Source organism: Labeo rohita, chromosome 12 (assembly GCF_022985175.1).
Source record: "Labeo rohita strain BAU-BD-2019 chromosome 12, IGBB_LRoh.1.0, whole genome shotgun sequence".
Taxonomy (NCBI): Eukaryota; Metazoa; Chordata; class Actinopteri; order Cypriniformes; family Cyprinidae; genus Labeo; species Labeo rohita.
In genome coordinates this window covers 1,202,029-1,219,772 of record NC_066880.1, presented here as the reverse complement: position 1 = coordinate 1,219,772, position 17,744 = coordinate 1,202,029, and the positions used below count along the sequence as shown (strand labels likewise).

Below are 17,744 nucleotides of genomic sequence, written 5' to 3'. Positions count from 1 at the left end.
CATGCTTATCGTTGTTGATGTGAATGGGACATTTGCCATCCTGACTGACCCTTTGCAAAAACACGTCCTCCTTAGACCATCATGTGAACTAATCGTCTTTTCCTATTTACTTAAAACACGAAATAAACATGAATGAACATCAGAACGTATTTTATTAAGTGGAAAGATGTCAGTACACACCATTTTCAAGTTTAAGTCCACTAAAGTTCATCTACTCTCCTGTCTGATTTGTTTGTCGGACATAGTGGCGTATTGGGGCATTCTGATTGGTCAGATCGCCTATCAATCAAACTGTTCACGAAGGGTCAATTCTAGTGGAAGAGCTGCAGAACAAGCTGCTGCTCCTGCAGACTCTCTTCTGCAACGTCTGGCAGTGAACCTCTTTAATCTGCTGCTCTCTGGTTTCATTTTCATTAATCTAAGAGGCTCACAATGTGATAAAACCCCGAACAACTTCCGTACCTGCAGATAAGCCTGAGAGCGAGCAGAGATCTGGAGTATCAGTGTTTCAAAGCGTGTGGAGGGTGAAGGAGGGATGTGTTTTCCTCTTGAGCTCCTCAGATGAAGTTCATCCACATGCAGGATGGAAAATTTCCCGTGGAATCAACACTAATACACATTTTTGAATTGAGTTTTAAAACCAGAACCAGAATTGTTAGTATAACTAAAACTAATAAATCATTGAATCATTTGCATTATTCTCCTGCTCTCCATCAGTTGAGAAGCATCTAGAACACCACGATTGTTGAGATGATGTTTTGTCAATGGCTGAATCAGCACATCCTCATCTGAACCACTCTGAACATGTTTACATGACTTTATGTGTATCAGCAAATATTTATAAACCCCAAACCCGCCGGCACAGCTCACAGACATTAGTCTCATGTCTGCACGGTAGCAGGACTTCCTCTCAAACCACAAGACAAAAAAACAAATCCTTTATGTCAGCGACTTACTGTAAGCAATACTTTTAATAGCATGCAAGAAATTGGGCTACTACCAAGCAGATATCAGCGGAATCATTCGTCTCTGAGACAGCAAAATGAGCATAAAATAGCTGACAATTGAGTGGCAATGTTTTGTGGAAGACTGCAAGATTGAACTTAAGAAGTTTCTGAGGAAAATGTTTACCTGACATGATGCTGTGTGGTTCACTTTGTGAAGTGAAGAGTATCTATGATCTTCTGCTTGGCATATGTGCGATTTGTCACCTGTTTCATGGCCCAGCAGGTGAAAATTACATTTCATTATACTGAGTTCAACCTAAATTGAAAATTTGCTCACCCTCATGCCATCCAAGATTAGGATGAGTTTGTTTCTTCATTCTTCAGATTTGGAGAAATGCATCATTCCATCACTGTCTCACTAATGGATGTGAATGGGTGCCGTCAGAATGAGAGTCCAAACAGCTGATTAAAAACATCACAATTATCCACAAGTAATCCACACCACTCCAGTCCATCAGTTAACATCTTGAGAAGACCTTGAAAGTCCATAATCCATAATAACGCTTCCTCCAGTGGAAAAGTCAATCTCCTGTTCACTGTAAAAAATGCAAATGCATATTTTCCAGTTAATGACACATTTTGAGTATTTTCTTGAAAAAACATAAAAACCCTTGTCAGACCAACAAAATGACCTCAAATGTTGTCCCAACTAGTCAAACACAGTTGTCTGAACAAAGAATTTGTTGAAATGTTAAAGGAGAAGTCCACTTCCAAAACAAAGATTTACAGATAATGTGCTCACCCTCTTGTCATCCAAGATGTTCATGTCTTTCTTTCATTTTTTTGAGGAAACATTTCAGCATATAATGGACTGATATGGTGCTCTGAGTTTGAACTTCCAAAATGCAGTTTAAATTCGGCTTCAAACGATCCCAAATGTGGTTGTAAATGATCCCAGCCTGAGAAAGAAGGGTCTTATCTAGCGAAATGGTTGTTTTCATGAAAAAAAATACAATTTAAATACTTTTAATCTCAAACGCTCGTCTTGTCTTTCTCTCCCTGAACTCTGTGTATTCTGACACAGGACAGTTAGGGTATGTCGAAAAACTCCAATCGTATTTTCTCCCTCAACTTCAAAAATCATTTCATAATCATCCTACATCACTGCAGAAGTACCAACTCAAAGTGAACATGCAAAGAAGACCAAACACCCTTAACAAAAAAGGTAAAACAGCGATATAGGGCGATTTTGAAGTTGAGGGAGAACATGAGATGGGAGTTTTTCGACATACACTAACTATCATTAACCGAAACAAAAACAGTTCAGGCAGAGCAAGACAAGACGAGCGTTTGACATTAAAAAGTATATAAATTGTATTATTTTTATGAAAATAACTGATCGTTTTGCTAGACCCTTCTTCCTCGGCTGGGATCATTTACAACCGCATTTGTGATCGTTTGAAGCCGCATTTTGAAACTTCCAAATCAGTCCATTATATGAAGAAAAATCCTCAAAAAACTATTTCTTTACGACTGAAGAAAGAAAGACATGAACATCTTGGATGACAAGGGGGTGAGTACATTATATGTGAATCTTTATTTTGGAAGTGGACTTCTCCTTTAACATTTCAACAATGTAAAATTCTTTGTTCAGACAACTTTGTTTGACTAGTTGGGACAACATTTGAGGTCATTTTGTTGGTCTGACAAGGGTTTTTATGTTGTTTCAAGAAAAGAGCATTTTCTAAATGTTTTGTAAACTGGAAAATATGCATTTGCATTTTTTTACAGTTAACAGAAGATTGACTTCTCCACTGGAGGAAGCGTTATTATGGACTATGGACTTTAACTAATTAGTTAAAAATGTCTTAATGATGGATTTTTTTTAGGCTTTGTCTTCTCAAGACGTTAACTGATGGACTGGAGTGGTGTGAATTACTTGTGGATTATTATGATATTTTTATCAGCTGTTTGGACTCTCATTCTGACGGCACCCATTCACATCCATTGGTGAGCAAGCGATGAAATGACGCATTGCTCCAAATCTGGTAAAGAAACAAACTCACCTACATCTTAGCCTGAGGGTAAGTACATTTTCAGCATTTTTAGCTGAACTGTTCCTTTAGCGCTGAATTGATGTGGATTTGATTTATATAGCTTTTCTTGTATTTCTATGAATGTTTCAAAAGTGTCCTTGAGTGTTTTAAAAGGAACCTAAATTCTTTGCTTTATTATTTACGACTTGTACTGGTGAGGATTGACTTGGGGAACTCAGTGTATTGACACAGTCATTTATATTTCAGCATGTTGTCTTTGTGTTTTGCTGAAGTGTATTTCGCTTCGAGCCGCATGTGTTTTGCCTCTGCGCATAATTCAGGCTCAACCACACGATGACATCACAGAAAATACCCCCCTTTCAGGCCAGGAGCGCTCGGCTCGTCTCTTCCACTTTTCCACAGACAATTAAAAACCACAAGCCTCTGAAGCCCCTCTAATGAGAGTCTAATCCTACCCATGATGCAAAGCATGTTCTCCCCCGTTCCTCCCAGAATAAAGCGGGACGCTGCAGGACGACTCCAGATGCCAAATGCTTCTAGGAATATCTTATAGCTGTTTACGCGCAAAGACACATATGGATATGAGCATACTGGTATAGACACATTTTGCTGGGAACTATTCTTTAGTCAGGTTTTATGAATAATAAACCTTTTTTCATTTTCTTTTTTCTCTCTTAAAGCAGGAGGCAGAATTACCTAATATAAAATAAATAAATAAATAAATAAATAATGCAACATCATCTTGCGTTCTCAATATATATATATATATATATATATTTATTTATTTATTTATTTATATATTTATTTATTAATTTATTAATTTATTTATTTTTTGGGTTCTTTTTTTTTTTTTTTTTTTTTTTTTTTTTTTTGAGTTTTTGAGTTTTTGTCATTTTTATTATTTTATTTTTGTAAATATGTACATATTGTTTTTTTAAGTTTCATTTTTTATTTTTTTTGCTTTGGAAATCAGTCTGAATGAAACAAGTGACCATGACTTTTTCCCCCTTTAAGATCCTATTAAAAACTAATTGGTCACAGATTGAGCAGTCAATAAACAAACATTTCTGTTACGAAAGATTTTTAATGGAGACCGCCATTATGAAAGTCTTCATCATGAAAAACGCTCATTTATAAAACAAACATCACAGTTCCTGCAGCCTTCGAATGTTAAAAAAGAACCGAGTGAATAAACTATACAAGCAAACGCACGTCAAATAACCACCTAAGCTAAATGTGACATAAAAAGAGTCCTGTTAAATTAAAAATAGGTTAATAATAGATGTGAGAGACTGGCACGAAAAGAGAAAATAACCACAAATGACACTAATAAGCGAGCGTCAACAGGTGAGAGCTCATGAATATTCATGCAACATCATCTTGCGTTCTCATTAAATTTCCTCACAGTGGGTTGAAGATCTAGTCTTTGAAATTTAAACTGCTGGATGCTATTGATCAAAAACAGGTGGGCGTCCTGCAAATGAACGAGAGTCCTGCAGATTCCACCGGCGTTTCTCAGATGAATTCTCCTCTGAACGGAAGCCCGTGGCGGTTCTGCTGTTGCCAACGGTGACGGAGACGGCAGAGGGTTGAGTCTTTCAGGTCCTCAAACTCAGAGAAGCCCAACTGATTCAACAGCTCATAAACTCCAGCCTGAGCCGCCACCTGAACACAAAACACACACAGACACAACTCAGAGAATGTTCATTCATTACAGGACAGGATTGTGCTTTATTCTTCACTCCGACTCGAATTCCGGTTCGGTCTTTGTGTGTGACGTGGCCAGTTCAGTCCGTATTCTGACTCATGCAGCTGAACTGGTGCCCGACCCGGTTCTTGGCTCCTGAGAGGCCGCTGGGGACGGTTTGTGCCGGTGAACTGGTGACATCTGGTCATGACGGGGTGAACGAGTGGCGACACGTGAACACAAGAACACACAATATAAAAGCAGCACAGCCGGCTGGGTTTACTTTGGCTCTGTTGACACAAGCAGCCAAAACCGAGCAGTAAAACCAGCTGAAAACAGTCAAGACCACAGAATGAGAGGAGCACAAAAACCAGCACTGCAGGATCACAACCCACACAGAATCTATTCACCCATCCATCCAACAGTTCAACTATATATCTGTCTACCCATCTGTCTATCATTCCGTCTATCTGTCAAACAATACATCCATCTATGAATCGAACTATATATTCATCTATCCATCTGTCTATGACCTTGTCTATGCATTTGTCGGTCCATCTATATATATCCATCTTTCTATATATCCATCTACATCTATCTATCTATCCATCCATTTAACTGTCCGTCTAATTAACTATATATAACAATAACTATATCTGTCTGTCTAACTATATATATATATATATATATATATATATATATATATATATATATATATATATATATATATATATATATATATATATATATATGTCTATCTAAATGTATATCAACCTACCTGTCGGTCTATCCGTCCATCTATCCATCTATCTATCCATTTGTATATATCATCTATCTATCTAACTATATATTCATTTATCTGTAACTATATACCCATCTATCTTTTTAACTATATATATCTAACTATCTATCCATCTAACTATATCTCTGTGTCTGTCTAACTATATATCCATTTACCTGTTTATCTATCTGTATTTCTATCTTTCTATCTATCTGTCTTTCTATTTTCTATCTATCCATCTATCTGTCTGTCTATCCATCTGTCTAGCTGTCTATCAAACTATATAAGTATCTATCTATCCATCTAACTATCTATCTATTCATCTAACTATCCATCTATTCATCTATCTAGCTAACAAACTATATAACTGTCTATCTATCCATCTAAATATCTATCCATCTAACTATCCGTCTATCCGTCCAACAAACTATATAACTGTCTATCCATCTAATGATCTATCCGTCTAACTATCTATTCATCTAACTATCTGTCTATCCGTCTATCAAACTATATAACTGTCTATCCATCAAACTATTTATCTTTTCATCTCTGTCTAACTATCCATCTATCCATCTGTGTATCTAGCTAACAAACTATATAACTGTCTATCCAATTAACTATCTGTCTCTGTATGTGTCTATCTGTCTATCAGTCTATCAAACTATAGAACCGTCTATCCATCTAACTATCTATTACCTATTATAGGTAATAGGTAACTATCTATTATCTATTAACTACCTGTCTAACCATCCATCTATCTGTCGGTCTATCCATCTGTCTATCTAGCTAAAAAGCTATATAACTGTCTATCAATCTAACCATCTATCCATTTATCTATTTGTCTAACTATCCGTCTGTTTATTTGATTGTCTGCTTATTCCATCTGTTTATTTAACTAACCTTCTAACTATCTATTCATCTAACTATCCGTCTATCCTTCTGTCTATCTAGCTAACAAACTATATAATTGTCTATCCATCTAACTACAGTATCTATCCATCTATCTATTTGTCTAACTATCCATCTAACTATCTGTCTATCCATCTATCAGACTATATAACTATCTATCCATCTATTTGTCTAACTATCTGTCTAACTATCCATCTATCTGTCTGTCTATCCATCTGTCTATCTAGCTAACAAGCTATATAACTGTCTATCCATCGAATTATCCATCTATTTGTCTAACCATCCGTCTATCTGTCTATCAAACTATATAACGGTCTATCTATCCATCTTAACCATCTATTCATCTAACTATCCATCTAACTATCTGTCTATCCATCTGTCTATATAGCTAACAAACTATATAATTGTCTATCCATCTAACTACTGTATCTATCCATCTATCTATTCGTCTATCTGTCTATTTATCTATAAAACTATATAACTGTCTATCTATCCATCTATCTATTCATCTAACTACCTGTCTAACTATTCGTCTATCTGTCTGTCTATCTGGCTAACAAGCTATATAACTGTCTATCCATCTAACTATCTATCTGTCTGTCTATTTGTCTATCAAACTGTATAACTGTCTATCTATCCATATAACTATCTATTCATCTAACTATCTGTCTAACTATCTGTCTATCCATCTGTCTATCTAGCTAACAAACTATATAACTGTCTATCCATCTAACTACAGTATCTATCCGTCTATCTATTTGTCTAACTGTCTATCCATCTATCAAACTATATAAGTGTCTATCCATCTAACTTTCTATCTGTTCACCTAATTACCTACCTATCTGTCTATCCATCTATCTAGCTAACAAACTATATAACAAATCCATCTAAGTGAGTTTTTATCTCTGCCGTAACATACACAAGAGTTTATGCCATGAAGCGCAGCTGGATTCGGGCATTAAACGCTTGAGGTACCCATGATTCCCTGCGTCAGGTGTGAACGGGTTCTGGACCGACTCCCACCAGCAGCTATAAAAATAACAAACACTGGACACAATGAGGCAGCAGCGCAGACAAACACACAGCCACAGTAAAAGCAGAGCCATCGCAGATGTTATGAGAGCAGAACGCCATCCGTCATCCTCTGCTGCTCTTTAGCCAGACAAATCCTGACAAACACACGATATTAGCAGCTATAAATCTCCTGACAAACACAGCGTCTGCAGAGACACACAATATCACCTCAAACGCCTCATCACATCACCTTAAAGAAACGGTTCACCCAAAAAAAAAATTGTAACGAAAAGCAATCATTTTGTGTTCCACAGAAAGAACTACAGATCATACAGGTTTGGAAAGGCATGAGGGCGAGTAAATGATGACTGAGTTTTTATTTTGGAGGTGAACTATCGCTTTAAGGTCAAAATGATTCATTCTGCTTTCCTTTTCATAACAGAGAAAGCAGCATTTGTCGTCAACGGGAAAATCGAAGCGCACATACAGTATAAACAGAGATCTATACTACGGTACATCGACCTCTGAGACCTCAAACACCCTCTGAATGTTCTGGCTTGTGTTGTATAACAGAGAGAGAGGTCAGAGCGTTGACCTTCGACCCCAGCTGAAGGATGACCCGGCCAACAGGACACTCTCAACGGCGTGATGAACGTGACACACATTTCCAGAACTAACGCATCTGGATTTTCAGTGCATTTCAAAAAGGGAGCAGACTCAACTTATGTTATAAAGTAAACTAGAGTTTGGAAACTGTTTTTGATGTTGACTTGAAAATTGTTAACACAATGCTAAAAGTTTCAGCAAGTTACTATGATTTAACACCCTGTTAACAGGTTTTAGTACATTGCTAGCATGATATAACATGTTGCTAACGTGATTTAATGCGTTTCTACTATGTTTTAACATTTTTAGCATCATTAGCATATTGGTAGCATGTTTATAATACGATTAACATGTTAACGTTTTGTTAGCATTACTAACATGTTGCTAACATGATTAAATACATTGCTAACGTTTTAACCTGTTGCTAACCCATTTAACACATTAACTTGATTAGCATGTTGCTAACCTGTTTCTAGCATGATTAACATGTTAACATGTTGCTAGCATGATGTAGCATGATTTCTGTTTCTACCATGTTTTAGCATTTTTTAACATCATCAGCATATTGTTAGCATGATTTAACACATTGCTAACGTTATGTTGCTAACAAACACATTGCTAACATGTTTTAATAACCCCTTTTAATTGATAACATGATTAGCATGTTGTTAACATGCTGTTAGCAATACTAGCATGTTGCTAGCATTTAACATTTAAGCAGGTTAACATGATTTAACATTACTAACATGTTTTAACATGTTGTTAACCTGTTTTAACAGACTGTTAACATGACTAGCATGTTGCTAACACGTTAACATAACATATTGCTAGCATTACCAACATGTTGCTAGCATTTTGCAGCAGATTCTAACGTTGCTAACATGATCTAACATTACTAAGATGTTCTAACATGTTGCTAACATGATTTCTGTTTTTACCATGTTTTAGCATCATTAGCATACTGTTAACACGATTTAACACTGTTAACATGTTGTAACGTTGCTAACAAACACATTGCTAACATTTTAACATGTTGATAGCACGTTTTAACACTGTTAACATGCTGTTAGCAATACTAGCACATTGTTAGCATTTAGCATTTAATCAGGTTAACATGCTTTAACATTACTAGCATGTTTTAACATGTTGGTAACCTGTTTTAGCACACTGTTAACATGACTAGCATATAACAACACGTTTTTAGCATATTGCTAGCATTACCAACATATTGCTAACATGAAGTAACAGATTCTAACATGTTTCTAACATGATTTAACACATTATTAACATGTTTTAACATGTTGCTAACATGATTTCTGTTTATACCATGTTTTAGCATTTTTTAACATCATTAGCATACTGTTAGCACGATTTAACACGATGCTAACAGCTACATACATTGCTAACATGTTTTAACATGTATGTAATCTGTTTTAACACATTGTTAACATGATCAGCATGTTGTTAACATGTCGTTAGCAATACTAGCATGTTGCTAGCATTTTGCATGTTAACGATTTAACACATTAATATTGTTGACAGACATGTTTTAGCACACTTTTAACATGATTAGCATGTTGTTAACACCTTAACATTATTAACATGTTTTTTGCATGTTGCTAGCATGATTTAACATTACTAACGTGTTTTACCATGTTGCTTACCTGCTTTACGCCACTGTTAACATGATTAAAATGTAGCTAAGGTGTTACTAACATGATTAACATGTTACTTGCATGTTGCTAGCAAGATTAACATGGTACCAGCATGTTTTAACACATTTACTATATAACACACTCATAACTTATTGCTTAAATTGAGCCAAATATAATTCAAGCACTAATTAGACGCCAAACTGTCCTGTTATTATTTAAAACTGCAATTGCAATAATTAATACGGTGCATTTTAGAAGAGTTGTGCTCATCTCTTCATTGTATTTGTTATCTAAGGTCTGAATGACTCTCAGATTTCTTCATCCAGAAAGAGTTGTGCTAAAAATCACGAAGGCATTCTTCTGCACCGCGTGTTTTCACAGGGATCACCAATACGTTTGTGTTTTTATAATGCAGGAATGTCTTCAATGCGGCTCATTCAACTTCAAAGATCCAGAGCCGAACAAACCCACGGAGCTCGCAACACACACTTAGTGTCAAACCGGACCACCACATGGGCTTTAAACACCACTTAATGCATTACAAAATTACAAGAGGAAAAAAAATAATGATAATAAAAATATTTTAAAAAATGTACTTGATAATGTAAAAATGTATCTATATAATAAAAATATAAAGTATATTGTAATAAAAATATTATACAATTTTTAAAAATTGGTTAATGTAAAAAAAATTTTTTTAAAAATTATATATACAATTTTTTTTTTGAAGAAGAAGAACCAATCTTTTTTTAAAAGGCAGTAAATTATCCATGTAAATTCTATCCAAAGCAACTTATAAATGGTCAACAACTCGAAACGAGCTACTAATCTGGAGGAGAAAGGCATTAGAGGCGCTAAAGTAACGCGTCTGAGGAACCCACTGAGAGCCTCTTGAGTCCACATGAAAAACTTGTTATCGGTCAGGGCTCAGGAGCCGAGAGCCGTCCACGCTGGAATGAGACTTCATTAGTTGTTATCGCTGCGCCGCACATTGACTCTTATCTGAAGAACTGAAGGAAGCAAATAGACTGGGGACAAACTAGTGGGGATTTATAGTCACTGTGCCTTGGCAATTTTTATATATATATATATATAATTTTTTTAATTATTATTTTTATTTTTATTATTGTTTTTATATATCCATAATTTTTTATTTTATTTTATGTGTCTTTTGCATTTTTTAGTACTTTTTATTTCTGGATTGGATTTAATTATTGAATTCAATTTATATATATATATATATATATATATATATATATATATATATATATATATTTTATTATTTATATTATTTTATTATTATATATATTATATATATTTTATTATTTTATTATTTTATTATTATATTTATTATATATATATATATATATATATATATATATATATATATATATATTAGTGATTTTTTGTTACCGATACTGATACTTTCCATAATTATGTGCCCAATAACCGATATGCAAAACCAATATTTATTTACTGTTATTAAGTAAATCAGTGACAGATTTACTTTGGTTTTAGTTTTAGCTGTCTATAATAACCCTAATTTAAAAATATAAAGATTACTATTTTTTGTATTTCTACATGGCATTGTGTCCTTTCTGACTTACACTGTAAGTGGTATTTATTAAAAAAACACTGTTCCTTTTTTTTTTTTTTTTAACTGAAGGATGAGTCAAATGATTTCCTGTGCTAATGTACAGCATGTCAATGGAGTTAAGCTGTATTTAACCCAGAATATTCCATTTATACGTGCTGGATTACAGTCACATCAGTGACGCGGTCAATGCCTGGAGCCAGAATCCAATAACAGTCTGTGATCATCGATTAGACATGGAGTCAGGAGAGAAATCAGGACGGATGTTTGCTTGGAAGCTAGTGTAGTTCAACTCTGATGCTAAAGATTATTTTTACAGCATACAAACTGGAACCAAAACATACTAGGAAACACAAACAATGTCAGGTCAAGAGTTTATAGAAACATCATCACAGGGTTAAACAAAATTCAGTTTACATCAGTTCATCATAGGTTGCTGAAGTGGAGGATTGGAAGAGAACGGAAAAGCATCAGGGAAAAAGCGCAATAATCCACGCAGGGGGGAAACACTCATTTGTTTGGAATGACAGTAAATTCCAGACTTTACCGTGAGCCACAGCTGGCCTCATACACACACGCACGCGCACACACAGACACACACAGAGACCTTGTGAAAGTGGTGTGTGAAGCAGCGGCGTTCTCAGTAATGCTAGAATAAGCTTGTAAATTCCAGGGGCCACATCCAAATGAAGTGATGGCTACGGCTCGACAAGCGCAAATTCACACAGGAGAAGAGAATAAACCCAGAAACATTCAGATCTCACTGAATCATCACTCCTTCTGATGAGTTACAGTAACGTTAAAAGTTCACTAAGGTTTGTGACGGACTTGACAAATCAAGTTTGAAGCTAAAGGGAGATGAACACTAAGCTGGGTGGTAATAATAATAATAATAATAATAATAATAATAATAATAATAATAATAATAATAATATGTATATATATATAATAACAAAATAATATATATATATATATATATATATATATATATATATATATATATATATATATATATATATATATATATATATATATATATATATACACACACAAATAAATATAATAAATAAATAAAACACAAAAATGTTAAAATAAAATAAGGAATCAAAGAAATGTTAATAATAATGAAGGTAACACCAATAAAATAAGAGAAAAAACAAATAAATATAAAATAAAGTCAAACAAAAGAACAAATACAAAAAAAAAAAAGAAATCTATAAAATAAATATCTATTTTATATTAAAATACACACACACACACGTATATATATATATATATATATATATATATATATATATATATATATACACACACACATACACACACACACACATATATCTATATACACTAAATCAAAAATACTAATAAATAAATCTAAATATATATATATATATAAAAAACAATAAAAGAAATATTAAAAATAATAAATAAAACACTAATAAAATTAAATTACATTAATAATAAAAGCACCAACTGATGTGATTTAATTGCATATTACCAACAAAATTAAATAAAATACACCACAAATATTCCACAGTATTAATTTCTTGTGATATCAGCAGAAGAGCAATCGAGTTGTTTAACTCAGCAGAAATCATGGTGCAAATAACCTGCAGACTTATTTATCAATGTGTCTTTTGCACCATAAGCTTTTATAAAGAAACTAAATAATGGAGAGAACAGCTCAACATATTTACATACTTGTACTGTATTGTTTGCAAGAAAAAAAATAAGCAAATGAATTACTATTATGCCGAAGCGAGACTATGAAAGGTCAGGCTGCTTGTTTGACTATATACGGCTAAACCGAACATTTCCAGAGACACAGTTCAGATCGAAACCACAAGTTTTCCCTGCCACTGAAAAGGTCCAGCTCATTATTCATTCAGTTGCAAAAAGTAGAAACTTTCCAGAAATTTAAAAAACTTTCCAGGATTTTTTGGAATTTTTTGCAACTCTAGACAAGGCACAAGATTTTACGCCAGCCGAGGCTGCAATAAAATCTCATCGTGATGTGTGTGCAGCGTCTGATCTCACCTGTAGCATCCAGTCGCTGAACGAGCGCTGCCAGGAGTCTCTCTTCTCCAGGTGCAGGTACGTGTTGAAGAGGATCAGGTACATGTAGCGCTCCAGATACAGCAAACTCTTCAGAGTCAGAGCCTGGATCTCCGTCTCATATTTAGAGCTCTTGATCTGTCAAACGAAACAAACAACACTCATATGAACATGATACCAGCTGCTGGACTGTATCGCACAAAACTGAGAAATGGTGCAGGCATCAGCGGTGCACTTAAGTACATTTGTCAAGTATTTGCATTTTATCACGGCATTTTAATTTTGGGAAACGTTTATTTGTGCACGACTACTTCACTAAGCATAGTACAATAGTATTGATTATTGTAAATGAAAATTATATTTAGGTCATGACTGTCAGGTATTTGTGAATTAAAGCAGTTGTGAAACCAGTCCACTGGCCATTAGCAAACTTTTATTTTATTTTGTTTTATTAAAATAAAATAAAATAAAATAAAATAAAAATATATAATATAAAATAAAATAAAAATATTACACTAATTTCTGCAATATTCATGTGACTTAATTGCACATTACCAACAAAATAATATCAAATACACCTTTAATGAAACAAAATAGTGCTGATTCTTTTTAATGAACCCGCTGAATTGGTTCGCAAATCGCACTGAACAATTCAATGGCGAATTGGACTGATCCAGTTGCAGCTGTTCTCGAGTCAACTCACTGATTCAATGATCTGTTTGAGAGAGTCGTCATGACTTGGGATAAACTAAACTAAAATAAAATAAATAAATAAAATAAAATAAAATAAAAAATTTAATAAAATAAAATAAAAATTAAATTAAATTAAACAAAAAAAACTAAATATAAAAATAACACAAAATAAAATAAAATAAGATAAAAAATTAATTAAATTAAATTAAATTAAATAAAACAAAATACAACAAATACAAAATAAAAATATATAATATAAAATAAAATAAAACATTACAGTAAAACTTAATTGCACATTACCAACAAAATCATATCAAATACACCTTTAATGAAACAAAACAGTGATGTCTGATTCTTGATTGAGCTGATTCTTCTCAATGAACCTTTTGAATTGGTTCGCAAACTGCACTGAATGATTCACTGATTCAGTGATTCAGATTGAGAGAGTTGTTGCTTTTTAAAAATGGAAAAAAAAAACCTTTATTTTGTTCAATAAAACTGAAACAAAATAATAAAATGAAATATAAAACAAAATAATGAATACAAAAAATATACAAATATAAAATTAAAAATGTATATAATATAAAATCAAAAGCATTTCACTAATTCCTGCTGTTGATAGCATATTTTTGGTAATACAATAAAACATTTGCTTATTTTCAGATCAATACATATTACATGTCTAGATCAAATTTCTTTATTGACTAGAGCTGGATAGAATAAATCATAACAATGCTTTTAATATTCAAGTACATTAAAAATCAAAAATTTCTGTGATTTTACTCAAGTAAAATAAAGAGTACTTAAAGTAGCGTATTGTTAGGCCATCTGTAGTTTTAAACAAGCCCACGAAACTCTACAACTAATGATGATTAAACAATTACGTAAAGTTATGCTGATTTGCCCCATATACGTGTTCAATTATGTATAAAAGAAGCACTTCTGCAAGCCTCATTAATTCTAAAACATATTGCACGTGTAAAACGGAGTCTCACTGGGAAGAAATCTAAACCCCGACTAGCAACATTTAAAAATCGTTTTAAAAAATGAATTAAAGCCGTCCCGCTGACTGCGTAATCCTGCGCTTCTATAAATGAGATCAGGCCGAGTAATTGATGCAGGCGACGGGAGATTAATTAGCCGTAATATTTAGACTTTACTCAAACTGTTGCAACAAAAGGAACTGCAGAGCATAAAAAAGGCCAATTACACGCACAGCCAGAGAGCGAACGCACAATAACGGCCAATTAATTCAATTTAGAAAGCTTGAGTCTTAGACATTCAGCGCCTCAATGCTCACCGCTGCACTTGTTGTGTAATAAAAGATGATAATTAAACACTTTTCAAGGTAATTTATCTGTAGCTAAGCTTGCATTGTACTGGTAATGTTTTAAACTCTGTTCTGATCATTGATTCTCATCAGCCAGATGCACACTGAGGTTAAACCGGGACAGAAAACTCTGGAAACAAATTGATCTTCATTGTTTTTTTAGTCCAACCGAATGCATGTGATTCAATAGAGTCTTTGTTTGATTCAGCGCTCTCTCTCTCTCTCTCTCTCTCTGTTTTAGAGCAATCAATAAACAAAACGCAACCTTATGCACAACAATGCATGTTGCACAGATTAATGCACTTCAAGCATGCGGAGATATTTCAGGGCGTTGTTTAATGTTAGAGAAAAAAGGTCAAACAATTGATATCGGATCCATAAAACAAGCTGACAGGAATAATCTCGAACATGTTGATGTTCTGGCATCCGTTGAGCTCAAAACGGCGAAATGTCTGAAATAATCTAAGATAAAGGCTATTAAAGGCAGATGTTTGTCTGGGTTTATGATGTGAAAATCCTCCCTATAAAGGGAGTTGAATCAGTGCAACAGCTGCTGGATAATAAATAAAACTTAGATGTGATTTAGATGATCGTTGACTTGAAAGACAGTCCAAATCTGAACAGTGAAAGCAAACGTCATTGTTTCTCACACCGCTGTGATTAATGAATTCGTTTAGCGCACGTCCGACAACGAATCGCTGATACTGACCACAGACAGACGAAACTTTACTATCTGTGCGCTCTGATCTGATACAGGAAACGACTGAAAATAAAATTGGCCATTTCTGCAGCACTAACAGGATTAAAAGAGAAGTCCACTTCCAAAAAGATTCACAGATAATGTACTCACCCCCTTGTCATCCAAGATGTTCATGTCTCTCTATACTTTTTAATGTCAAACGCTCGTCTTGTCTCACTCTGCCTGGACTGTTTTCGTTCCGGTTCATGACAGTTTGGGTATGTTGAAAAACTCCCATCTCATGTTCTCCCTCAACTTCAAAATCGTCCTTTATCGCCGTTTTACCTTTTTTGTTAAGGGTGTTTGATCTTCTTTTCATGTTCACTTTGCAAAGACTGTGTTGGTACTTGATTTTGGATGATTTTGAAATGATTTTGAAATGATTTTTGAAGTTGAGGGAGAAAATACAATTGGAGTTTTTCGACATACCCTAACTGTCTTGAGTCAGAATACACAGAGCTCAGGGAGAGAAAGACAAGACGAGCATTTGAGATTAAAAAAAGTATATAAATTGTATTATTTTTATGAAAATTACCAGTCGTTTTGCTAGATAAGACCCTTCTTTCTCGGCTGGGATCGTTTACAACTGCATTTAAACTGCATTTTGGAAGTTCAAAATCGGGGCACCATATCAGTCCATTATATGGAGAAAAATGCTGAAATGTTTTCCTCAAAAAACTATTTCTTTACGACTGAAGAAAGAAACACATGAACATCTTGGATGACAAGGGGGTGAGTACATTATATGTGAATCTTTGTTTTGGAAGTGGACTTCTCCTTTAATAGAATGGAAAAATAACTTTTTATATTTTATATATATTTATATATATGTTTAGATGTTGTTAAATTATATTTATTTTTATAAACAAATTATATAACATTTAAAAAAAAATAAATTACATTGTTTTTTTAGTAAACAATTCAGTGTCACATAATCCTTCAGAAATTATTCTAAAATGCTGATTTGCTGTTCAAGAGACATTTATTATTATTATGATTATTATGATGATGATTATTATTATTAGCATCAATATTTAAAACAGTTGAGTAATTTGTTTCAGAATACTTTGATGAATAGAAAGATCCAAAGTCAGTATAATTTATTATTATTATTATTATTATTATTATTATTTATTTTTTTTTTTTTTTACTAAGCTGTTAATAATAAATGTTTTTTGAGCAGCAAATCAGAATATTAGAATGATTTCTGAAGGATCATGTGACTGGAGTAATGATGCTAAAAATTCAGCTTTGAAATCACAGGAATGAATTCCATTTTTAAATATATTCAAATAGAAAACAGTTCTTTTAAATAGTAAACATATTTCAGAATTTTACCGTTTTTGCTGTAATTTGGATCAAATAAAGGCAGGCTTGGTGAGCAGAAGAGACTTCTTTAAAAATCTCTTCTTTAAAAATCTTACTGTGTATAAATTATATATTTTATATATTATTTTTTATTAATATTCATTTAATATTAACATTTTGAATCATTTTTATTTACTAATTTTGAATAACTGTTATTTTATCATTTAGAAGATTTTTTTATATTTTGATATTTTTAATTTTCTATATATGCATATACGTCTATAGCTGTTATTTTTTATTTCAGTTTCAGTTTTAGATACATTAGTTAAACTAAATTAAAATGAGAAACAACTAGCTTGAATAATTGTT

General features: G+C 33.3%; 1 protein-coding gene across 3 annotated transcripts in view; it reads right to left on the bottom strand.

The window, feature by feature from the left end:
- Positions 1-4,068: 4,068 nt before the first annotated feature.
- pald1a (phosphatase domain containing paladin 1a) overlaps positions 4,069-17,744 on the bottom strand; it is an 85,893-nt gene continuing 72,217 nt past the window's right edge. For all 3 annotated transcript variants that reach the window (XM_051123764.1, XM_051123765.1, XM_051123763.1), the window contains exons 19-20: positions 13,288-13,443; positions 4,069-4,669 (exon numbers count right to left, since the gene is read on the bottom strand). In XM_051123764.1, the coding sequence (XP_050979721.1) occupies positions 4,520-4,669; positions 13,288-13,443 (306 nt within the window). In that variant the 3' untranslated portion in view covers positions 4,069-4,519. The remainder of the gene's footprint in view (positions 4,670-13,287; positions 13,444-17,744) is intronic.